This window comes from Manacus candei, unplaced genomic scaffold, assembly GCF_025592945.1.
Source record: "Manacus candei isolate 608988 ecotype Guabito, Panama unplaced genomic scaffold, ASM2559294v1 h1tg000052l, whole genome shotgun sequence".
NCBI classification, from domain to species: domain Eukaryota; kingdom Metazoa; phylum Chordata; class Aves; order Passeriformes; family Pipridae; genus Manacus; species Manacus candei.
The window spans coordinates 1,186,656-1,212,826 of NW_026138100.1; the positions used below are offsets into that span (position 1 = coordinate 1,186,656).

Below are 26,171 nucleotides of genomic sequence, written 5' to 3' on the forward strand. Positions count from 1 at the left end.
CGCGTTCCCCCCCGTTTGTGAGTGGTTTATTCCAAGATGGAGGCCACGGCTCGGCGGCGCTGAGGCCTGGCCTGCGTGGAGTGAGCGGAGTTAGGGGCACTGGGAGTGGCGGGAGCGCTCCCCGCGATCGGGGGGCAGCGCCATGGTGAGTGGGTCGTGTTGTGTGCTCGGAGCTACCGGGTGAAGAAGGTAGGTTAGAGTAGCCCCTAGGTTGCATATATCTGCTATAACGCGTTTTGGTGGGTAAGTAAAGCCAGAAACCTTCATAAAAGCATTTCCCCGAGTCAGATGTGCTAGCCCGTAGAAAAGGCTTATATTTTTGATATTAGAACCATGTCTGGTTCTAGTCCTCCTGGCTGGTGTTGAATTGCTGGCGTAGGAACACCGTCCAGACAATTTTCCAGAATATAGGTGTGTCTCGATGAATTTCCTCGTGTCGGTTTCCTGTGTTTCGTGGATGACATTTGTTGTAGTTACTTAAGAATTCCTTTCTGGGGTTATATGTTAAACTGTATAGGGTACTAGCAAATATTTATTGTACTTGCCTTTTGGCAGCTGAATAAGCGGCATGTGCTGTTGGAACCTATGAAATATCTGTTGTGCATTTGGTGAGATGAGTTAAGCCACCACTAGTCTCTTTTGCTTTGTCTCCAAACATATGTTTGTAAAGTATTGTTTTAAAAAGAATACAGTAGCACACTCTAGACAAAATATTCTTTGTAGGTGCATTTAATTTTTCATTTTGTATTAATGGTTAACCAAATGCCCTTTTGCAGCCTCACAAGAAGAAGAAACCCTTCATAGAGAAGAAGAGGGCAGTAACGTTTCACTTAGTGCACAGAAGTCAGAGGGATCCACTTGCTGCTGATGATACTGCTCCCCAGAGAGTTCTGCTGCCTACACAGAAAGTAAATACTGACTTTTAATATCGAGGTTCATTCAGATAAGAAATGCTGTGGAGAAAAAAGTTGGTTTGCAGTCGTACAATATAAAAACATACTCGGACAGAAGGTAGTATGTAGTCCAGCTTATTAAAAAGAAGGGGATGTTGTAGGGAGTTTGATAGTTGTGAGTTACTACATGGTGGTTGAAGGATGACTAACTGGCATTAGGGGTATAAATATATTTTAAAAGCAACAACAAAACTTGCCTGATCCACTCTGGTAAAACAGGCTTTGTAAGTTATGTTGCTGGTGGAAAAAGTTGTCTAAGATCCTGCTCAGACAGCACCCAAACACTGAACCAGCTGATTACAGTGTTCTAATTAGTTTTTGTGCAGGTAATGAGTGGAGAGAGGACTACCAGGATTTTAGAATTCGGGCATTCTCAACTGATGTGTTACTCTTCTTTTTGCTAATAAGTTTTAAATGAACTTAAGTAATGTATTTATTTTTATTATTTTTATATGTTTATTTATTAATTATACATTAACTAAATGTATTTCTTTTTTTCTATTTTCTTTTTGCCCCCCTTCCAAGGGGCATGAGGAGCAAAGAAGGGAAGAGCAGCGGAAGTACGGCGTCTTCTTTGATGATGACTATGACTATTTGCAGCATCTGAAAGAAGCCTCTGGTCCCTCTGAGCTGGTCCCTTCTGTGCGTGGACAGCAAAGCAGAATCGTTGTTACAAATGAGGGGCACATAGAAGATGAAATCCAGAGAATTTCAGTAAGTAGTATTTTTGCTAATGATTATGCTGTTCTTTGGAGTTTAGTATCCTGTAGACACAATAACCGTATTCAGCAAATGTTACTGTGACTGTGATCTCCTTCTATATAAAAAGATCCTTTTGATCTGCAATCAGACTTTCCTACAAATAAACCCAAAAGTTGACAAGCCAGAGTTTATTGATGAACATTATTTTGCTAGTGCAGTGTTAAACAGTTCATGTAGCCATGACAAACTTTTCTTTACAGAGATGGCTTACAAAGGTATTTGTTTGAACAAGTCAGGAGTTTTTCTGGGGTGGGTGTTTGTTTTTAAGGTTTTTAGAACTTTTGAATGGTCTGGGAGTTATGAATATACCAGGTTGTGTTACCAGCACACCATGTTTTTAAAGTGAAATGCAGCAAAACCCAGAGGGAATAAAAACAAACGTTTCAGTTGCTGGGATAACGTGTAGAATTTCATGATGCTGAATCGCATTGGAATGGAAAATCAGTAATTACTTTGAAACAATGATCTGTGCCATTGACAGTTTAATTGAGGGAGTTTAATTTAACCAAATACTGTAATTTTAGTCAAAACCAATGTTCTTAGTCAGAAATACCTTTCAGGTACAGTTTGGTGACACTACATAAGATTTAAAGTTAGATTAGATGGATATGTTGTGAAGCTTTTAATAAACCTTTCAATAAAGGGGTGATTCCAAATGTTTGTTAGTATTCTCCAAAACAAAAAAAAAATACAAATTTTAATGTGCCTGATGTACAGCCATTCTCTAAAAAGCTTCAGAGATGCAAAAAATACTGTCTCTATACTTGGAGAATATTGACGTGAAAATTAAAGCTACCAACACTTTACCTAGCTTTCATTGCATAACTTTGAAAATTTGCCACTGATCAAGTAACACTTGTCTTAATATTTAAGTAGTACTCACAGACTTTCTTTGGGTCACATGAGTATGTGCACCTTTTTTTTAACATGAGCTCAAAGGAGAAGCTGAGAACAAATATATTGTGATGATGTTATTTTGTTTCCTTTTCTAAGGCTCCATCTATTAAGTTACCTTCCTCAGTATTTGCCACAGAGTTTGAAGAGGATGTGGGCTTGTTAAATAAAGCTGCTCCTGTTTCAGGTATTATTTACCTTTTTGTTATGTGAGTTACCATGTAGGAAGTAGGTGATAATTATGGCTTTGATTGCAGTGTCATACTTGTTAGTTTAGAGCAGGCTGAATAAGAGACATAAAGAATGATCTATGAGAGACCCATGTTATAATTTGAGACTATTTCTGTGATACACTAGTAAGAACTTTTTAGCTTTGCTTGGAGAGGGCAGAATCTATGAGCACTTACTATTGTGTAGCAAAATATAAGCTAATAACAGGGAAAAACTGTAGATAATGCTATTAATTTATTACTCCATCTGTTTGAATTCAAGTCTGGAACTGGATTTTCACTCAAAATTTCTTTTCAAATGCTGAGGACTGTTTACATTCCTTCATTAGTATTATTTCAATTAACAGACTGTGAATACACTTTTGTAGTCTACAGCTGTCTTCGTATTTTATAACAGAAAGGATTTGTGGCAGTTCTCTCTTGTCCTGGCAGAAGGGTGCTAAAGACACATCTGTTAATTGCAGTAGAGAAACACTTTCTAACCTTTTGTAATATAGGGAATTTTAGGATTGGGAACTAGGGTTGCTAATTGATCATGTGGTACTTTAACTTGGATATTTTTTCTTCTACAATATTCTATATTAAAATGCGTTTATGGAAGCTTAAGACCTCTGAGGAATGTTTTTTCTGAATGATAAAAATTGACAAGAGGATGGTGACTTGCCCTGGCTTGTATCAAATGTACAAATATTATTGAGGAATTTTGTGATTCTTTCATTTGAACTTTCCTTACTGCAAATTAACAGTCTAGCTGGATTGGTTTTGTCATGGCAGAAAAACTTACATATTTATGTATTGTTTTGTTTTTTTAACTCTCTAGGGCCACGACTAGATTTTGACCCAGATATTGTTGCAGCTCTTGATGATGATTTTGACTTTGACAATCCTGAAAATATCCTGGAAGATGATTTTGTTCTACAAGCAAATGAACCACAGAAACGGTAGATAGAACTTTGTTGAGCTGTTTGTCATATGTAAATAGGAAAGATGCTATTTGCTATTTCATGTGGTGGTATAGGAAACCAGAATGTTTTCAGATTTCAAATTTGAATACTTTGGTGTATTAAAAGAATAAAAGCATTACCTTGTATTATGTGAATGGTAGCTTAAAAAACCAAATTTTCTTGTGTTATTCGGGAGATGGGTTTCATTCATTACTTTGAGCTCATTGTTTACATGCAATGTTTGTAACAATAGTATTCTTAAACTACTTAAACATTGCCATCTATCACATGTAAAATACATCAGTAATAGTATGGATAAAGGCTATCTGTTGTTTCTGGAACCTTTACAAATTTTGCATTTTATTTATTTAGGTTTAGTTATCATCTCATAATTTTATGAACAATGAGAAATTTTTCTCATTTTAGTATTCAAGAGTGCAGCTAGTATTATTCTGCTTCGAAAACTACAGCTGAATATAAATGTAACTTCACTCTTAGTGCACAAATCTGTGATCCAACAGTTACCAGAAATGTTTTCAGCTTTCAGAAAAAAGTAGTGTAATGCTGACTTTGGCAACACGGTTTCTGCTAGACTTGTTTTTCTTTTACTGGCTTCAAGATAATCACTTTTTGTCTTTCCCTCCCAACGTTTGAATTTGTTATTGCCAAATTGTTTCAGGTAACCCAACATTGGTCAGAGCTGTGGAAAGGTCCATGTATTATTCTAAACTGTTTTGTACTTTTGTTCAAGGGGATCAGATGCTGAGGATGAAGATGAATGGGAAGATATGGAGGATGATAGTGATGAGAAGGATAGTTGCAGTAGTGATAAGGACTATGATTCAGAAGGTCCTTTATCAGATGATGGGGTTAATGGACAGGCAAAAGAATTTCTTTTTATGCAAGAAGAAACCAGGAGTCGTTTCACAGAATATTCTATGACATCTTCAGTAATAAGACGGAATGAGCAGTTAACCCTTTTGGATGACAGATTTGAGAAGGTGAGGCAGCTCAAGAGTGTAACCGTTAAGGGTGTTAAATGCTTCTTTGTCTGTTGATTCATTCCATCAGGTGGTGTCTCGTGCAAATTTTTACTGCCTTCAATCAGGGCATCAAACATCTGTTCTTTGCATCTATTCCGCATTTAATACTGTGTACTGAGGCTTGTGTCACCTAGGTTATTGCTCTTGAAAGGTCTAACACTGATAGAATTAAACAAAATTACTCCAGTTGCTGTATGAGCATTCACAGTTAGTGTTACACTTTGTCTGAGAAGCTCAGTTCATAGAATCACAGAATATTCAAAGTTGGAAGGGACCCACAAGGATTACCAGGTCCAGCTCTTAAGTAAATGGCCCATAGGGGGTCACACCCCCAACCTTGGTGTTGTTAGCACCATGCTCTAACCATCTGAGCTAATCTCAGGACTCAACACAGCAAATCATGTCCAGGTGCTTGGTAAAGTACACATTCATGAACTGAGCAGTGACAGGCTTCTTAAGGTACAGATTGAAATAATAGATAAGAATAAGAACCATTTCCAGAATCTGGTTTATAAATTATTATAAGAAAACTTTGTGACTCCCATGCTTTAAGGATACTGACAGTAAGGAGGAAATCCTACTGCAGATGGGTTTGGCAGGGGAGAGGAAAAATGGGCAAATAAAAAGAAATGTGTGGATCTTATTTAAACTGTCAAGAAGTTGCACAACAGATGTGATCTAATTACAGATATCCACTTCTTTATTTTAGTTTTATGAACAATTTGATGAAGATGAAATTGGAGCCTTAGATAATGTGGAGTTAGAAGGCTATATTAACACAGAAAATGCTCGGTTGCAAGAAGTCCTGAATGATTACTACAAAGAAAAAGCAAAGAAGTATGTATTCCCAGAAGTCCTGCTTCACATAAGTCGTTAAGTAATCCTGTGTTTATATTGAAATTTTGGGTATGTTGTTCCAAGGTCAGGTACTCAAAGATTACATCCCACAACAAAAGCAGCTACATATGAGTATTATCCATTTTTGTGATAAAATTAAGTGGAGGAATTTTGTTTGTTTTAGTGAGTTTATGCTTTTTTTTTTATAATTGTATTGAACTTAGTGTAAGTAGTATGTAGAGGCATTCTTCCTTTCCCTTTTTAGTGTAACTTATTTTTCTCCTTATACCTTTACTTTTGTTTGTAACAGACTCTTTAGTCAAGTATATTCTGTCCTTCTGGTATGCAGCTGATTCTTCTTTATGCTTAGAAACATGATAATAAACTCATGGGCAACTGTTGCATGGGTACCTGTATTTGTAGCCCTGCAAAAATCAGTGCTTATAAAGCAGCTCTGTGTCAATGTAAGACTGTGTTTCCATGGTATGTTCGCTTTGTCTTAAAGCAGGTGATATTGTCCCAGAGATAAATGTCTAAATGTTCTCACATTAGTCTTGTGTCTCCTGATTGAAAGACATGGTAATCCCTTCTGCTGCCTTGCTTACAAACTCTTCTCTTTCTGCCCTCCAGTCACAAGTATTGTGTGCCACATACTTTTGAAATGCAGAAGTATTTCTTTTGTTGACTGTGTCTGTTGTCCTAATGTTTTTAGTTTATTTTGAGGCGACTTACGTAGGAAACTTATTTTTTTGTGCCAGTTTCATTAGGAATAGCTTTCTTGGGTTTGGAGTTTTACTGAAGGGAGTCTGGTTTTACATAATTGCACATTTTCAAGAAAAGATAAACTGTATTTTTTTCTTCTCTGGACTTCTTCAAAGTTGTGTGAAATTGGATGCTCTTGAACCCTGTGAAGATTTGGACTCTCCTGCGAATGAAGAAAGTGAGGAAGAAAAGGAAGAAATAATATCTGTAGTTATTGAGGAACCAAAAGAGAAGTGGGATTGTGAATCCATTTTGAGTAAGTATTTTGGAGTTTACATGTTTGTTCCTAGGACTTCAAAGTAAGTGATAGGTAATCTCAGAATTTTTCTAGCAGTGCTTTAGGTAAAACAGTTTATGCTCTGAGCACAACAGCAGGAATTTCCAAAGCCTAAGTAGTAGTACAACTCATAATAAACTTACCTCATTTCTCTTTCCAAGCCCTTCTTCACTGCTTTCTTTTTCCTTTGTGCCCTAGGTACATATTCAAACTTATATAATCATCCGACCCTTATTAAGGAGCCATCAAAGGTAAAATTATTAAACTTATTCTAATGAATAACACTGGGAAAACTTGACACAAATGTGCATTTTTTTCTCAATGGATATCTGCTTTAAAAGAAGGAGCAGAAAAGAGGGTTGTGGAGGGTTTTAGCCTCTGGTATTATTTCTTCACTAAAGAAAGGTTTGGATATATTTTTTTATATTAGAAGGAAAATTGAGTCAGTTCAAAATGTCTGTAATAGCTAGGCAGAAACGTACAGAGGAAGGAATTCACTTTTTTGTTATCTATGATACAGCTGTGCATAATGTGTGTCTCACAACTACCTATTAGTTCGGATTTTTTTCTACAGTTTGAAACAGTTTATTCTAGTTGTTTGGCCTTCCAGATGTTCCCCATCATTAGAGCACAGCTCGATATTCCAAAGTTTGAAAGGAAACCTTTTTCTTGCAAGCTTATAAAGGAATACTAAGTGCCTACTGAAGTTCTTTTTTTTTTTTTCTTCAGTAATATTTAGATAAAAGGGAAAATTGTTTTTCATGTTCTGGGAGGCTAGATTCTGTTCACAGATGTATTTAGTTTCTTACTTTGGGATTAATGTGCATTTTTCTGGAGGAACAAAATAGTGTGAGGAAACTCACATGTTAATTACTGTCAAATCTGAATCTAACGTTTTTATACTGCTAATGCAGTGCAATGTGCACTTCTTGTAGGGAAAAGTAGGGACCATTATTACATATGCACTCTCTATTTTAGCCCAAGCCAATAAAAATTTCTCAGAAGACTGGAATTCCTCTGCATATCTTGCCTCAGAAAGGTCTTACCGCTAAGCAGGTTGAACGCATGCAAATGATTAATGGCAGTGACCTGCCAAAAGCATCAACACAACCTCGTTCCAAAGATGAGAGCAAAGAGGATCGCAAGGCTAGAAAACAGGCAGTAAAAGAGGAGCGAAAGGTACTTATTATTTTAAGTAAGACCTTGCAAAACCATGTTGTATTATCTGTTTTATGAACTTTATTTAAAGCTCACTTGTTTTCATGTCTGGAAGTAGTGGGAAAAACTTGCTGGTCTCAAAGGACTAATTATTGTTCCTTAAAAAAAAAAATCTATTAGAAAGAAAGTTAAGATAATTTTGTCATCCTGGTTTCCAGTGTCAAAACTTTGGGTTTGTTATTGTGGCCACTACTGCAGATAAAACTTAGGAAGGAACTTCAGATTTCCTTACAATCTAGAGTAGCAAAGGAAACATTTATGATGTTTCAGATTACATAAAGTGAAAAGTATCTGAAAGAAACTATGGAATAGTGGGAAAAAAATGGAAAATCTAATTGCCCACAATTAAATACTAGCTGTTTTTCTTAGAAACAGAAATAGCCAGCATATTAGAAGCTTCAGGTAACTTAAGATGTTAATCCTGGTGGTACACATATTAATTTGACTTCTGCTAATTAGTGCCATAAATGATAATATTGTCCAGATTGCTCTTGTTCTCATGATCTAGAATAGTTAATTAGAATTGTTTGATTTTGCATGTTAATTCCTATTTTGTAAATTTCTAATTATTCATGTGCATAGGAACGCAGAATGGAGAAGAAAGCCAACAAACTTGCCTTCAAATTGGAGAAAACGAGGCAAGAAAAAGAGTTGCTCAATCTGAAACAAAACGTTCAAGGACTGAAGCTGTCTTGAAACTGAGAATCTTATTGTGGAAACATCCTTAAGTTCTGATTTGTATTGAAAAGGGAACTGCCAACTCAAGAACCTTGCCAGTCCTGCTTAAAGGGAGTTGTTCAGATCTCAGTGTAACAAGACCACAGTAACTTGTTATTCTTTCTGAAATTAAATTCTACATAAAACAATGTGTTAGGGATGTTTATTCTGTCATGAATGGCAAGGCAACTGTTGCAAAGTTTCATTACAGTATAAATGTATTAAAATAATTAAAAATATTTTTGTTACACGCTGAACAGAGTTTTTTATATATGTATATTTGTTGAATGTATTCAGCAGAATCCTACAGATTTGATCTCATTAGATTCTTCTATTAAATTATTTCATTTTACATAGCAGTATTTTCATTTATGTCTTTTCTCCCTTATACTGGTGGTTGAATATAGTGCCTTGATATAGCACAGTTTTGTAAGTCAAGGAGTTTTCACCCACTCCTCCTTGGTTCTTTTTTGGGTAGGTTATTTGTTGTTTTGGTACTATTACAAAAGCTGCATAATAACCTTTCCTAAGCAGAGGTGTCTGAAAAGCCCTTGTGTAGCTAGACATCCCTGTTACCTAACCTGACTTTTATGTTTCATGGCAAATAAAATCTGTTTCAACAAGTGTTGCAGTTAGAGTAGTCAGTGACCCCTTACAGTTGCTGTTGGAATTGGCTTTGCTGAAAGTATTCACTCTGAGTAGTGTGGCAAACAAAACAGGAGATAATTAGAAAAATGTTGTAGATAATTAGAAAATGTTGTAGATAGTCATGGTCTTGATTTTCCTGAAATACTATTCCTCAGGTCTTGCATTCAGTTTGGTTTCATTGAAATACAAGCTCAAGACCCACCACAAATTTTTGAAGATGAGCAGATGACCAGAATTGAGGCTTGGTATGATCTTAAATGTTTGTACTGTGCACGTGAGTTATCTTGATAGTGACCAGTCCATTATGTGGGAATGAAATGAATAGTATTAGTAGTCAGTCATAAATCCTTATGTATTAATAAGAAACCCTCAGGCTTAGGTCCTTAGGCTACAGACTGAGCAGTCTTCTGCCTTTAGGTGAAAAGTTAACCATTTTACTGTAAGGAACCAACGCATCAGTGGAGTGGCCTGACTACTGTTGAATTCAAAGCATCTGAAATATTCCTTAAATAGTTTTGTGAATACTAAATGGAGACGAGCTTGCAGAGGGACTGATGAGGCTGTTTAATGTACAGAAACAATTCAAAGTACTTGGTTTTACTGGAGGGAGACTTTTATAATAAATTGGTAAAGTAAGATGATTTTGGAGGAGGGAATAAAGAGGTATTTGAGTCTACAAGTCTCTTGATCACTGCTCAGGAAACTAAAGTGTCAATACAGTATGTACATCTAGATTAAGCCTTTGTTTTCTAGAATTGTCTGTGTTAACTGAATCAGTAGAAATCATCTGTAAGATTAGGAAAAAGTTTCAGAGTTTTCCTTTAGCTAGTTTCCCTTACCTGTACTAGTTTTCATGTGTTTCACAAGCTTAAGCAGGGTCTGCCTATGTCGTAATTGCTGATGTAATAGCTGATTGTGTGGTAACTTGGATGCTGAGCTTTTGAGTAACAAATACTGACCACCTAGTACTTGTGACTCCTGACAACAACACAGAAAAGGAAATCTGAGAAGCAATTCTGTTGAGATGAGTCAGATACCAGGAAAGAAGTTAGATGGAACAAGTGAGTAACAGATGCTGTTCAGTTGTTTGGGTGGAATGTGATTTTCTGATTTACCAAAAAGGACAGTGCATGTGTTCTTTGCTAGATTTCTCATTGCTGATTCAATGATACTGTGCTTGTACCCAAAGTCCTTTTTTTCTAAAAAAAAAAAAAGCTCCTCTATCAGTCAAAACTTTGAGGGGATGAGAAAGAATAAAGAGGTGGAGGAGCCAGAGGAAGACAGACACACCTGTTGATTTGGAACAAAAGGGGAAAGACATTTTTGACTTTTTCTATTGCCTTTGTTTGCAAGTTATAGAATTACTTTGTTCCTCTGCACTTATAATCAATGAAACACTGTAGTAACGTTAACTCTGTGCCTTGGAGTATGTTAAAGTCCTAAGGAAAAGGTAAGAAACAAAAGCAGTTACTCATCTGCTTTAGCAAGACAAGGATTTCTTTTGTTTTAGCAAGAGCAGGTAAGGAACAGTTAAATGATAAGTCCTTACAGAAGTTAATTCAGAGAAGTACCTCTGTAGGGTTACCAATCTAATGAAAAGGACTGTGTTATTCAGGTTTTCCTAAGGGCTGTTTCTATTTAATAAAAGTCACGTCCCTGCTCTGAAATGAGAGTGACTGCCTTTGGTGTCAGAGGGGCCTAGAACTACTTTCCATGTAACTTTAACACCTATTTTTTCAAAAACCAAACCAAACATCCCCAAAAAAATGACATCTACAAAGTAAGATCATCTTGGAATGGTGTTTAGCATATCATGGAAATGTTCTGCCTTAATAATGAAGATAATGTCACACATTGCATGGCACTTTCTACCTTCTGAAATAGCAACAGTTCAGCCTGAGCCATTACGGGGTGTCATTAGCTCCTGCTGACTTCCAAAAAAAAAGAATAAATCTGGGTGCAGATCGCCTGTTCTTGCTTCCCAGCCCCCTTCCCTGAATTTAGGGAGCAATGAACTTAGGTACTGTTCCATCATCTCCTCAGCCAACCGTGATGTCATTGTGAAAGCACATACCTAAGCAGTCGTGGAAAACAGAATGCTGCCCATCGTAGTAAAGGAGAGCTTGTGCTTAGTAGGAACAGGATAACTAAGGAGTTCTGCAAAAGGGAACCCTGGCATGGAACTGGAGGGTTGGATTCGATAATCCTTGTGAGTCCTTTCCAATTCAGGATATTCTGTGATTCTATGGAGATGTCCCTTTCTGACAATGAAGTACTGTTTCAGCCAGGGCTCAGTCCAAGTGCCGACTCTGCTATAGTCAAGCTGTCCTGTACTGTGTAACAGACTCTTGCATGGTTTGCATTTTACACAGCTGCCCGAAGTCAAGATCTGGCTCCTACAACCTGTGGAAAACATTCTGTACAAGATGTTCTGGTAAAACAAAAATCTTTTTTTTTTAATGGGAATGTCAATGCATTCAGCTGAAAGGGGTAGTGAGTACTGGGGAAGGGGGAGGGGGTAGTGAGTACTGGGGAAGGGGGAGGGAGGTGACTGCTAGTAGAGAAGAGGGTTGAACACATTTAAAACAGCAAATTATCTAGTAACTGCTTTCATTAGTGAACTTGATTAGAGAATTAATCAATGTGCACAGAAATATTGTGACTTCATCTTCAGCCTTGGGCTATCTTAATTTACCTTCTTGTCCAAAACCATGTCCAAAAATGTCCTGTATATTGAATTTAAAATAATGTATTTTCTCTTGGTGAAGCATAAATTACTAACCTGAAGCTTCCTATTTGTTCCAGGTTTTTAGGGTGAATTTGTTATTTGAGGCCTCTTGGGAAAAATAGACTAATAAACCATCTGATAAGTAGTCCCTTTGACAGCATAATGTGGGCACCAGGCTCTGTTCCAAAGCCTGCTGAAGTGAATGAAAAGATTCCCCTTGACCTCCCTGATCCCTGGATTACAAACTGAATGGGTGGCTGCACAGTTTGCCTGGCACCACCCAACTGCACATTTTTTCTGCAAGGGGTGGGGCTCTGCATGCACCCCTCTGCTCCTCAGTTTGTGTTACTGATCTGTGTCTCTGTGGTAGATCAGATCAGCCCTGCAATAGTACTGAAAACTGATTTAAGAAAAAAAATCCAAGAACAATACATTTGAATCTGAGTGACTGTGGAGCGCCAAGACAAAGGTGCAACTATGCATTGGTCATTTCATGTTTGGTATCTCAGATCAGGTACAGGAAGAACAGAATGGTTTAATTTAGCAAAGCAGTTTGAAAAGAGATACATCTATGTTTTGGGAGAGGTGAGAAGTTTCCTGTCGCTGTGACTAGTGTGAAACACAAGTCTTATAGTGGCTCTCTGTGCCCCAGTGATGCAGGACTGCTATGCTCCTTAGTGGGCAAGGCATAGGTATTTGCTGCTCTTTTGGTCCTGCAGAGCAATATTCCTCTTGAGTTTGCTTTGAAAAATGACTAGAAACAGAGGCTAAGGACCTGAAGCACATGAGTAAAAGGTTCAAAGGGAAATGAGAGTTTCAAAATGTGTTGAAGTAGAATGAGTTGCTTTTTGGTCCAGCTGAGCTGCAACCATAACGCCTTGCTCAGGCAACTACTTAATAAGTCAAAAAAAAAAGAAAAGTGAAGTTGATGCTAAAATTTGGCACTAGATATCTATCTACCTAAAATTTCCCGGCTTCCAGCTGCAGGTGCTATCCCTAGTTTTCCTTCTGTGCTGTCAGGTTATGGGTGCTGGTAAGCAGCTGCTCCGATTCAGCCTGGGGCTGTGGCTATTTCAGTGGTGGTTCAGTGCTCTAACAAGCACTGCTGTTTGTCAGAGGAGCCCCCACTCCGAAACACATATCTAAACTCAGAGAACTAATAATGTAAATCTTGGCCACTTGAATAGGGTCAGACTGTTCTCCCTCTTAACCAAGAAAAGAGAAAGAAAACCAGGTGTGGTGGAGGAGTCCAACAGGAGAGCTCCTGTTCACAGACCCAGTTTGTTCTTTTCTGCAAGTCATTATTTGTACTGGCCTCCAGCATGTCCCTGAGCAGAACCAACTGGAAATGGCTTCTATTTCTTATTTGTGTTGAACTGCAGCTGTACTTAGACAGCTTTTTAAGTTTTGATGAACTCCTAAAGGAGTTAAACTGAACCCAAAATAAATACTGCTGCAGCTCCCTGCTCCTGAATATAAGTAATTTCAAAGCCTGAATAAGGAAGCATCATTAACAAAGCATGACTCCAACCCATTAAAAAATGTTTTTCTTTGTATCCCAGCTGAGACATGATCCAATGTGCAAGAAAGCCTTCAATGGAAAGTGCAAGCCCTTCAGCATTTTGAAACAGAGACTGCAGGGAACAGAAATCATCACTGTGAAGAAGCAGGCCCCACAAAAGCTATAGCTAAAATTGAAGTGTGTGTATTATCTCCATATGAAGTCTTTCATTCAGTAACACTATTGTTTCCTCCAAGGACAAAGCCTGGATGTTATGGATGAGTCTCACATATGTGCTTGACCGGGTGCCAAATTCTTTCCTCCCCCTCCCTGTGCTGCTAGTGTTTGGGAATATTTCTCTGTTGAGAAGCCAAATCAATAGGTGTCATGACTACCCTGGGTATGTAAGTATCTCTGCTCTTCTAAAAAACGTTAAAATATGTCTTTTAAAGACAATGTGAGAGTCTAACAGCTTCATTTTCACCTAAATCTGAAAGAGAGCATGATCCAAGATGGTTGATGCATGAATGCCCCATGTTGAACCTGAGAGCTGTCAGTAGCCCCTTAAGTTACAGAGATTCACTGCTATTGAACTGAAGGGTTTAAAAATGTATTTAAATTGAACTTATTTACAGAGATGGAGGAAAAGATGCTTTAGCTTTTACTGGAAGAAGTATATTTGTTGGGGAGGAGAGGAATACACATGGATATGCATATGTATTATTTTACCCAGACATGCCAAATCATTGCTGATTTGGTATCCATGCTGCTGTTGTAAAATGTCCTTTAAAATCAGTTGTGGAAAGAAACAGAAGTGTGCAAAGGTTTAAAGCAAGAAGAATGTGACAAGTGGAGAGTGGAAGGTGTTGATCATAATGTCTTTTCTATTCCCTCTTAAGTGCTCTTTGGTCTGCCATGACCAGGGTGTTCTGTTGAAGTGCATTGTTCTTTTATCCATCTTCTGGTGCTGTCAATAGACAGTGAAGGTCTAAATCAGCTTTCCTATGCCTTTCAAAAAAAGCAAATTTCTTTTTTTTGTAATACTTTTTCTTTCCTTCAGAAAGGAAGAACCCTTGCTCAAGAGAAGTATGGTTTGTGTCTTCTCTTATTTCCATTACAGAAGCAACTAGGGAAGAAATCTAACTGGAAGCAGAGGATTTTGTTAATACTTTTCAATCAGCCAAGCAGGTCACAAAAGCTCTGAAGGAGGGCCACCCTCTTCCACCTCCTCCCCCGCCAAGAATGAATCCAGGTTTGTGGTCTACTTTATATTGTTGCTGTTCTTGGACTGATCTTTGGTAAAGCAGTAACCTCTTATTAACTGCAGATGGGCTTCAGTTTTGCACCCCTGGCACAACACAGTGTGAACATTAATTCCCTCCATAATTGTGTAGGAGTGCAAAGCAGAGGCAGTGAGGAGGAAGAGAAAACTAACTGTACCTCTTAAGTTTAAAGGCAGCAAGCTTGGGATTTGATATTAACACTTTGGGAGGAGAGTCCGGATAGCTGTACTACAATATAACAGAGGGTGAAATACATCCTCTCGCCATTCAAAACAACTGTACTGCACACAGGCTTCCCCACTCCCACGTGGTGGCTTTTCCACTGTCTCCTTCCCCACCCAGCTGTGCAGTCAGGGGAAGTAATTTAGCCAAAGACAGGTCTGGTTTACTACAAATACTAGGTTTGGTCTCTGCACAGAGCTCACTGTATTACAAGTTACAGATCCAAAATGATGTACATACAGCCAATATATCATGATAATGTGATTTATAAAATGTGGGAGCAATCTTGGAAAGGGTCTCAGTGGAGTCCTGCCTGCGTTAGGAAGGCGGAGAGCAGGAGGGGTACGGGGGGCTCTCTGGGCTCACTTCCAGAGTAGGAATTCATTACTGATAGCAAAAGCATCTGTCATGATTCCAGCCTCTCTCCTCTCCTAGATGATGGTGATGCAGTATAAGCAGCAGGACTCCTCTTCCTTCCTTGATTGGGGTCAAACTTCTCTCTGAATTTCCACTGCTGAATTCTTTAATGACTCTGTTATTTCTTGTCTAACTTTACCAACTCTAAGAGCAGACCCTCCCTTTCCTTCTCCTTATTGGAGGAATCCAAGTTCTGCAAGAGCAGCAGTAGTTGTGGAGAAAGGAAGTAAATAACTGCTTTTTAGGGAGGACAAGTTGCTCAGTGGCCTAGTGAGGGTGTATATCCTATAGTACAGAACTATATATTCCTATATTACAGGACTGGAGAGAAAGTACATGGATTTTGGGAAAGAGAGAGATATTCCCTTTTCCTCTCATCCTTCTCCAAACAGAGCCCAAAACCTCCCCGTTTTCCCCTGAAGTTCCAGGTGCCCCTACCAGCCCCCTGAAGCCAGGCATCTGTGTTCACAACCATTATGCCCATGATGCTGATCTGGAGCTGGCTTTTGATGGCTGCTTGCACCATTTTTTCTGTATTATTACAGAGAAAAAGGGTTTCTAAAGCTGCTATATCCTTAGTATTAGAATAAGGACACTTGGACTTCTTTTGTAAAAGGCACAGGACAGGGAGAAAGGGTCTGGGAATGGCAAGGGCAATGTGATGGCTGAATTGTGACTGTGCTGACCCTGAACACTGTTCATTGAAATGAGTCGTACTGCACCAGCCATGTGTCCCTGAATAGCTTTTAGTAGAATCAGGACTGTAAAACTGTCAGAAAAGACTTTAGAAAGCACGACTGTGTGTTCTTCACAATACTGCTTCACACTCAGAAACCTGGCTCTTAGATGTGCCTCAGCTGGTGGGGCACAACTTCTTCAGCAGTGGTTTGCTAAATCACAGAATCACAGAATGAATTGGGTTTTAAAAGACCTCTGAGATCATAGAGTCCAACCTATGACCCAACACCACCATGTCAATTAGACCATGGTGTTAAGTGCCACATCCAGTTAAATGCCTCCAGGTGACCCCCCACCTCTCTGGGAAGTCCATTCCAGCATCTAATCACCCTTCCTGTGAAGAAATTCTTCCTAATGTCCAACCTAAACCTCCCCTTGTGCAGCTTAAATAATACCCTTTTGTCCTGTCCCTCACTGCGTGGGAGAAGAGGCTGACCCCCACCTGGCTACAATCTCCTTTCATGTAGTTGTAGAGAGCAATAAGGTCTTCCCTGAGCCCCTTTTCTTCAGGCTAAACAACCCCTTCGCCCTCAGCTGCTCCTCACAGGGCTTGTGCTCCATTCTGTTCACCAGCTCTGTTACCCCTCTCTGGACACACTCTGACACCTCAATGTCCTTCCTGAAGTGAGAGGCCCAAAACTGAACACAGGATTTGAGGCGTGGCATCACCAGTGTTGAGTACAAGGGAAGAATCACTTCCCTGGTCCTGCTGGCTACAACATTGCTGATACAGGCCAGGATGTCATTGACCCTCTTGGCTGGCTGTTGACCAGCACCCCCAGGTCCTTTTCCACGTGGCCACTTTCCAACCATACTCCTCCAGCCTGTAGTGCTGCATGGGGTTGTTGTGGCCAAAGTGCAGGACCTGGCACTCGGTCTTGTTGAAATTCATACCATTGGTCTCATCCCATTGATCCAGCCTGTCCAAATTCCTGTGTAGAGCCTTCCTACCCTCCAGCAGATCAACACTCCGACCCAGCTTGGTGCCATCCACAAATTTACTATGGGTAAATTCTATCCCCTCATACAGATCATCCATAAAGATATTATACAGGACTGAACCCAACACTGATTCCTTGGGGACACCACTTGTGACTGAATGCCAGTGGGTCATTCACTTGTGGCACCATTCCCTAGCACTCTCTGGGCCCAGCCATCCAGCCAGTTCTTAACCTGGCAGAGAGTGCTCCTGTCCAAACTGTGGGTTGTCAGCTTTTCCAGGAGTATGCTGTGGGAAATGGTGTCAAAGGCTTTTCTGAAGTCTAGGTAGACTACATCTTCAACCATTCCCTCATCCACCAGGCGGGTCACCCGGCCATAAAAGTAGATCAGGTTGGTTAGGCAGGACCTGACTTTTCTACACCTGTGCAAGCTGGGTCTGATCCCTTGGTTGTCCTGTACGTGCTGTGTGATGGCATCTCCTTCATAACCTTCTCCAGCACCAAGGTCAGTCTGAAAGGTCTGTACTTCCCCACATCCTCCTTCTGGCCACTCTTGGGGATGGGCATCACATTAGCCAACCTCCAGTTTTCTGGGAACTCCCTGTTTAGCCAGGATTGATGATAAATGATGGAGAGTGCTTCTTCCAGCTCCCTCACCCTAGGATGAATCTCATCTGGTCCTACATACTCATGAGCATCTAAGTGGCTCAGCAGGTCACAAACTACTTCCTCCTGGATTATGGGGTATCTGTTCTGCTTCCCATCCTTGCTTACCAGCAGGGGGCCAGGGGATAATCGGTCTTACTGCTGAAGACTGAGGCAAAGAAGGTCTTAAGTACCTCCACCTGTTCCTCATCTTTGGTGGCTATATTCCACCCGGCTCCAATAAAGAATGAAAGTTTTCCTTGGCCCTCCCTTTGTTATTAATGTATTTATAAAAACACAAGTGGCCAGGTTAAGTTCTAACTGAGCTTTTGCCTTTCTAATCTTCTCTCTATATGACCTAACGACATCCTTAAACACTTTCTGAGTTGCCTACCCCTTTTTCCAAAGGTAATACACCCTCTTTTTTTCCCTATGTTCCTGCAAAAACTCTATGCTCAGCCAGGCTAATCTTCCCTGCCGACTTGTCTTTTGGCACATAGGGACAGCCTGCTCCTGTGCCTTCAAGATTTCTTTCTTAAAGCATGTCCAGCCTTCCTGGACCCCTTTGTTTTTAATGATTGCTTCTCCAGAGACTCTCTAAACCGGTGCCCTGAATAGGCTAATGTCTGCCCTCCAGAAATCCTGGGCAGAGGTTTTGTTGACGCCCCTCCTTACTTCACCAGTTATTGAAAATTATGATATCGTGGTTGCCATGCCCAAGATCACCTCTGACCACCACATGTCACACCAGCCCTTCACTGTTTGTAAACATCAGGTCTAGCAGGGCCTCACCCCCGGTAGGCTCACCCCCAGCTGCAACTGGAAGTTGTCTTCCACATACTCCAGGAACCTCCCAGACTGCCTCCTCTCTGCTGTTCTGAGTTTCCACCAGGTTAAAGTCTCCCACAAGCTGGTGATTGTGAAATATCAACCAGCTGCTTATAGAGCAGTTCATCCACCTCTTCATACTGGTTGGGTGGTTTATAACAGACTTCCACCAGGATATGTGCCTTGCTAGCCTTCCCCCTGATTCTCACCCATAGGAACTCAACCTCATTGTCCTTTCCTCAAGCTCTATGCAGTCAAAACACTTCCTAATGTACAGAGCCACCCCACAGTCTCTCCTTCTTCTCCTGTCCCTTGTGAAGATCTTATAACCATCCACTGCAGCACTCCAGTCACATGAGTTATCCCACCACACTTCTGTGATGGCAACTATGTCGTATCTTTCCTGCTGCACAATGGCTACCAGTTTCTCCTGTTTGTTACCCATACTGGATTGATTCCTTTTTTCCCTTTTAGGCAGGTGAAACCCATCTGTCTCCAGCAGGCCTGGTGCCGTACAAATAGCCCCATGATAAGAAAAAACAAAATTCCACTGATGGCACCAGTCTATAAGCTAATTGTTGATCGTGTGGGTTTTCCTGTTCCTTTCAGTGTTCATCCCTTCTACCTAAGAAACTGAGGAGAATGCCACATGTGTTCCTGTCCCTTCAACCAGGCAGCCCAGTGCCTTGAAGTCCTTTTTGATTACCCTAGTACCCTTCTTATCAACCTTATTGCTGCCAGCCTGGACAACCAGTAGCGGGTAATAATCAGAGGGACGAATTATTCCAGGGAGTCTCCTTGTAATATCCCTTACCTGGACCCCAGGGAAGCAGCAGACTTCTCTGTGGGATGGGTCTGATCAGCATACAGGACCAACAGTTCTCCTCAAAAGTGAGTCACCGCCTACAACTACCCTTCTTTTTTTCTTAATACCTGTAGCTGTAGTCTGTCTGGTTGACTGCACTGATCTAGGAGATCCCCCCAGAAAGACGTTCTTCTTCACTGTCATCTGCCTGACCCTCAAATTCCAGGGCCTCATACCTATTCTGTAAGGTCTCCTGGAAAGGTGAGGGAGGCCGGGAAAGGATTTTTCTACCTCCCCAGGCAGGGACTTGTTTCCACTCCCCCCTTTTATGTCTTCTGCCTGATGGCAAGAGGGCAGGGCTCCTCTGACTTGCTGAGCTTCCGTTCTCTGCATTTCTCTCAGGGATGGAAGGATGCAACTCCGCTGGTTTATTTTTCTTTCACACTCTTTGATACTCCTCAGCATCTCCACCTCCTCTTTAAGCTCTGCCACCAGGCAGAGCAGATCATCCATGAATTCAGACTGTATGCAGGTGTCTTTTCCACTGTCCTCCGGCACTTAACACCAGGCTCAGACACTCCATGCTGCCAGAGACCTGTAAAGCTGTGTGCTTCTTGTGGAACTCTGTCTGGGTTGCCACGCTCCTACTAGCAATGGCTTCTGACCATGTGTACACCATTTCTGGGTCTATTCTAGTTGGGCAGTTGAAGAACCACAGGTAAGGTGGGCTTACCTCAGGAGCTGGGAGGGTGGCTGTGCCCTCCTACAAGCTCTGCCTGCACCAACTGCTGCACCGCACTCCCTGGAGCCATTTAAACCTCCTGGCAATGCCCTCTCCTTGCCTGATGAGCTTCTGAGAGCTTCCATGTCCTGCAGGACAGGGCTCTGGCCTGCTGCTCAGGAGTCCCTGGGCTCAGGAACTCTCTGTACAGGTCTATCTAACCCTCAACCACAAACTTACCTCAGTCGATGTTGCTGCCACCTCAACAAAATAGCAACCTTAATGACCAGTCTTCAAAAGTAGTCTTAAAATCTTTGGGTTTGTCTATGCTAGGAATTTTTGAATAATGCTGTTCCTGCAGACTTGTTAATTACGAGTTTGGGGGTGGCCAGGAATAGGACAAAGATAATAAAATCTGCTTTTATTAATCTCCAGGGATTTATTTTTGAAAGCAATTACTGTTTGCTGGGTTAATACCATCAGCACATATTTTAGGATCCCAAGTGTTTTTCTAGAGAAAGTTTTTGTCGTTCTCCAAGGTATGTACTTTGGGAGCTGATGGGAACTCATCATGGTTAGCTGCTGGTGGAGCCAGGTTTTGAACTGCATCTTGAGTGCTCCAGGAGAGCAGGGCAATTTTTCTCCTGTACTGTATAAACTGTGACACAAGCTGTTCCTTTCTTATGGTCAGACTATATTCAGTGTCCACACTGCTCACAGAGGTTTTGTGAGGCTGCAGCCCAGAGGCACATGGAGTTTTCTGAAGAACAAGCTGTCTACCATGCTGCAAAGACCACTGGACAGGCTTCGGTAAGTACACAGTCACATTTCCGTGGTCCTGGAGGCAGATTTGCCAAACTTTAGTTCATGGTGAGTAAAGACCTATATTAATATAAAACTCTTTAAACAAGGTACATGCTGAATATCAGCTGGGAGTTGCCCATAACTGGAGCCCTTTGTCTGATGAAAAAATGACAGAGTATGACAGTATGAAAAAGTTGGGACAGTAATTTCCTCAGGCTCTTCTGCAATTGGATTCCAGGGTAATTCCAGGTAGTTCTGCTCTAGGGAAGCAGAAAACTGGCAACTTTTGCAATACACGGAGAAAGATCTTCGTGTCCATTAGGGCTCCCTGCTGTTGGAAGGTCTGCTGTTCCCTTGTCTTTAGACACAAGGCCAAAGGGCTGAGCCCCTTTGAGGGATCAGAAAAGTGAAGGTAATCATCAGTCTCTTGAAGTGAGATTTTGTTTTGTTATAGAAAAAAGAATAATGTAATCTGTTCCTTTAGGAGGGTACTGGGGTTTTGTTTGTTTGTTTTGTTAAAGATATTTGAAAATATTATTACTCTTTCACCTATTTTGGGCACGAAAAATGACTTTCAAGTGAGAGAGGGTGGACCTTTTTCCTGTTCCTTCTAGCAGTGCTTCAACAGCGATTTGGAGAGTTTTCACTGGGCTCCGTAAGTTCCTTGCTAGAGTTGAGTGGTGATTGTGCATCTTCTTTTACTAGGACAAGCAGCCATTGACTCAGAGAAAAACTCCAACATTAACACCTGCTGTGTTATCGCTTCTGGAGAGAGTACAAAAAGGTGCCAACACAGACAAACCTACCCTAGGTAGAGTTCATTTAGTCATATTTATGTCTTTCTTGTAATAAACTCTGATGTATTTGAGGTGAGTGAGGCATTTTTAAAGCAGATCGTAGGCTTTGGAATCCAGTTTTCTGATAGAATAATGTTGAATTATAAATTTTGACTTTTTGTGGTTTTTTTTTTTTTAAAGTCTTGACATGAAAACCTAAACTCATTTCCATACAGGGTCAAAAATTTCCAAGTGGATGTTGTTGATATTGAATGGCTTTCCTGGTCATTATCCTGCTCCACTGTGTGGAGTGTATGCCCAGAGATTTTCATTTGGGTGCTCAGGAGGGCCTTATTGTTTTCATTTAGAGGTCCTCAAACAGAAGTATTTCTATAGACCTAAAATATACAGTCTTTGTTTGAGGTTTATTCTGTCCCATAAAGGGCTCTATAACCTTTAATCTTCAATTTTAAGATTTATTCCATCATTTTTACCTTTTCTTAGGTCCATTTAGCTGAAGTATGAAGTATGTTGTTTGTTCCATATGACTTTGCCCTTGTTGATTTAGCCTTAAAAGTAACACCACCACTTCCCTAAAACAGTTCCCTCTATATAATGTGTTTTCTAGACCCCATTGCTACTGGTTAATCATGACTCATACTCAGTCTATGTTTAGAAGATGTTTTATAAAGTATTTTAAAGGTTATTTGTAGTATAACATGTGACTGATAATACAAACTGCTCTTTGTATCTGTATCTTTGATCCCTACATTTCTGGAGTTTGTGTTGAATTTATGTAGTTTATCATGTTTTATGGCCAATAATTTTTTTAAATAATGATCTGCAGAGACCTCTTTAGAAATACTGAAGAAAACTGCAAAATCTTGGGGTGTATCTACTGGGAAAAATTCTTCAGGAAAGTTTGGGTAAGAATTTTTTTTTGTATTTCAACGTTATCACATAAAAGGACCCTGATTGCTTTTGCGATACACCATATCACAGAAGCACAGAATATGCTGAGATGGAAGGGACCCACAAGGATCATCAAAGTCCAGCTCCTGGCCTTGCACAGGACCATCCCCAACAGTCACACCACGTGCCTGAGAGCATTGTCCAAACACTTCCTGAATGCTGTCAGGCTTGGTGCTGTGACCACTTCCCTGGGCAGCCTGTTCCAGCACCCAACCACCCTCTGGGTGAAGAACATTTTTCTAATATCCAACCTAAACCTCCCCTGACACAACTTCAGGCCATTCCCTTGGGTCCTGTCACTGGTCCCCACAGAGAAGAGATCAGTGCCTGCCCCTCCTCTTCCCCTCACAAGGAAGTTGTAGACTGCAATGAGGTCTCCCCTCAGTCTCTTTTTCTCCAGGTGAACAGACCAAGTGACCTCAGCTGCTTCTCATACAGCTTCCCCTCAAGGCCCTTCACCATCTTTGTTGCCCTCCTTTGGATGCTCTCTAACAGCTTAATATCTTTCTTATATTGTGGTGCCCAAAACTGCACACAATATTCAAGGTGAGGCCGCACCACTGCAGGGCAGAGCGGGACAATCCCTCCCTCACCTGGCTGGTGATGCTTTGCCTGATGCCCTCCAGGACATGTTTGGCCCTCCTGGTTGCCAGGGCACTGCTGACTCATATTCAACTCGCCATCGACCAGGACCCCCATGTCCCTTTCCATGGCACTGCTTTCTAGCCCCTCATTCCCCAGTCTGTACGTACATCCAGGGTTGCCCTGTCCCAGGTGCAGAATCCAGCACCTCTCCTGTTAAACTTCATATGGTTGGTGATTGCCCAGTCCTCTGATTTGTCAAGGTCTCTCTGCAGGGCCTCCCTGCCTCTGAGAGTCAACAGCTCCTCCCAGTTTTGTGTCATCTGCAAACTTGCTCAGTATCCCTTCCAGTCCTGCATCCAAATCATTTATGGAGATGTTGAAGAGCACAGGGCCCAAGACGGAGCCCTGTGGAACCCCACTAGTGACAGGTCACCAGTCTGGTGTCACCCCATTCATATTACCCTCTGTGCTCAACCCGTGAGCCAATTGCTCACCCACCACATGATGTGTTTATGCTGCTGTGTGCTGAACATTTAGACACATTTGAAAGCTTTACTGAAATCCAAAAAGATGACATCAACAGGCTTCCCTTGATCAAGTAGGTGCATTACCTTGTCATAAAAGGAAATTCAGGTTTGATAAGCAGGACTTTCCTCTCACTAAGCCATACTGGCTGTGACCAATGACAGCATTGTCTTTCAGGTGTTTTTCAATATATCCTGTTGCAGTGTTGGCAGTATGAGCTTCTTTGTATTATTTGAAGCAATTAGTTGTACTGAAACTTTTGTGGAGCCCCTCAGGCCTCCAGTGTAGGCTGCTGAGAAATTAATTTTGGAATTAAATGTTCTTTCTTTTGGAACAGCCCTATCTGGGGTAGGCTGTGGCTGTGCTCTGCTGTAACAGGCATCTTGAGAGGATTTGCTGCTCGATAATGCAAACCTCTCTGACAGATCTTGTGCTCTTACAATTTCCCAGAACATGATGTTTGGGCTTCTGCTCCTCAGACCATGCAGTCAGTGGGGTTCCTGTTTTGGGCCATGCAAAGCCATGTCAGAGCAGCAAGAAGGCCTCCAGTTCCTGTTTGAGGTGGTCGTGGTGCTATTGCTCCAGGGGATGGCTCAGGTGATCAGCATCTTGCACCTCTGTGACATGTATACAACTGCAGAATATGAGATCCCAGCAGGAAATGTAGCCAAGAATTATTCCTTATAGCTGGCAAGGTATTTTGAGCCTGGGAGATGAGCTTTTGAGAGTGCTTGGAGCATGGGATGAAGAGAAATGTGCACAAAACAGAGTCTCACATTCCAAGTCATTGCAGGGGTCTTCTATGTGCAGTTTTGCTGTCCTTGATTGCTGCTGGTCAGTGCCTGGTACCTTCAGTTGTGGGGAAGAGTGCAATGGGCATGGTGCTATTATGAGCTCCACCTACCTCCATGACTTTACCAGCTGCAGGAAAAACTGCTGTCAGTATCCAGTAGTCTCATCTGGTGTTCTCCACTCCCCAGATTACCTGTGACTATGTACCTGTGACTATGTTAACAGTATAATAACTCTTAAGGTTACCATGCAGGGTCTGGCAGACCAGCAACAGGGACTTATTGATGCCATCACCATTCTTAAAAGTTTAGCCACTGAACTCTGAAACCTGGGGCTTAGCAGGCTTGGGGAGGAGACACCTCTTTTCCCTAGGGATACTGGCAAGTCCAGGTATCACTGGGGTTGTAGTTGCAGCCAGTTTACAGAGGCTTGGGACAGCCATTGCCTCCAGCAGTCCCCAGGACAGGCATCCACACTAGCATCCAAAATAGAGCACAGCGGAACTGTGGAAAGGCCTGGCTTGGGTGAGCTTGCAGGTGCTGGACTGTTGGCAGCTGTTGCATTTTCTATAGAATTTGAGCTTTGCCAGGTGCTTTACAGAGCACTTTGTGCAGGCAAGGGATCAGTTTCAGTGCTACTCAAAGCACTTTTTAGCTGAGAAAGCATATGTGAGAAACTGGCTTTAAATGGTGTAAATAAATCCTTAATCTGCCTGGAAATGGTTTTCAGGATGAGCTGCTCCATCACCTTCCCAGGAATAGAGGTTTAATTTTTTTAGATAAAATGGAGTAAAATATAAAAACTGTTTCTATAATAAGAAATAGCAAGTATATGGCTTGTTGCTGCTTTTAGACCGCAAATGGACAACAGAAGATAGAGTGGCTGGTTGGCGAGGATGTGTTAAGGCTTTCTTCTAACACCTTATGGAAGATCTCAAGCAACACAATTTTCCAGTACCACTTCTGCCTGAAGTTCTACAGCTACCACGTTCAATAAAATAAGCAAACTGAAATTCATTGATTGTGAGAGTATTTGTATTAGTTGCCAAGATTTAATTAAATGATTGCCTGCAGGGGATTGCTATTACCATGGGTTCATTAAATGGTTTAACAAAATGTAGAAAGATCCAGTACCATGTTATTTTTCCTTTCCCCTAATGCTTTGATACATTGAACAAGACAAGCGAACGTTCTGGAATTTCATGTAAATATTTAATCGAATCTTTCAGTAAACAATAAAATGATTAATGATAGTGATTGATATGTGATAAATGGTGGTGTATACTGTGCATCTTTTTCAAAGCACTTTAAGTTCAGACTAAACCCAAACCTCATTCTTGCATTAAACACTTAAATTGCTTCTAGAAATTGATTAATAAGACAGAAATATTGTGGAGGCATACCCTTATTTTTTTGGCCACTTGATCCACTGTCAGCCTTGGATCACCTTGCATAAATTTTCAATGATGCAGCATGTAGGGTTTTTTTAGCTTAATAATTTTCATTAAGGCTTTCCATTAAAATCCATAAGGAATTTTCTTACCTATTAAATACTTAAAAAGTAAACAAAGATAAAAAGTAGTTGGACACAACAATAGGAAATA

General features: G+C 40.9%; 2 protein-coding genes across 2 annotated transcripts; both read left to right on the plus strand.

Moving 5' to 3' along the window:
* Positions 1-10,952, plus strand: LTV1 (LTV1 ribosome biogenesis factor). The gene is made up of 11 exons (XM_051801581.1): positions 1-145; positions 777-908; positions 1,479-1,667; positions 2,709-2,796; positions 3,660-3,780; positions 4,535-4,784; positions 5,536-5,663; positions 6,542-6,681; positions 6,901-6,953; positions 7,681-7,881; positions 8,503-10,952. Exons 1-11 carry the CDS (start codon positions 143-145, stop codon positions 8,614-8,616), a joined length of 1,419 nt encoding a protein of 472 aa, XP_051657541.1. The 5' UTR covers positions 1-142; the 3' UTR covers positions 8,617-10,952.
* ZC2HC1B (zinc finger C2HC-type containing 1B) lies at positions 10,310-25,996 on the plus strand. Its single transcript, XM_051801588.1, is given in 11 exon segments — positions 10,310-10,346; positions 11,438-11,494; positions 11,658-11,719; positions 13,576-13,694; positions 13,967-14,066; positions 14,635-14,665; positions 14,668-14,766; positions 20,806-20,924; positions 21,624-21,729; positions 22,542-22,620; positions 25,421-25,996. Coding segments are annotated over 11 exon segments (834 nt in total). The 3' UTR covers positions 25,446-25,996.
* Positions 25,997-26,171: the final 175 nt, after the last annotated feature.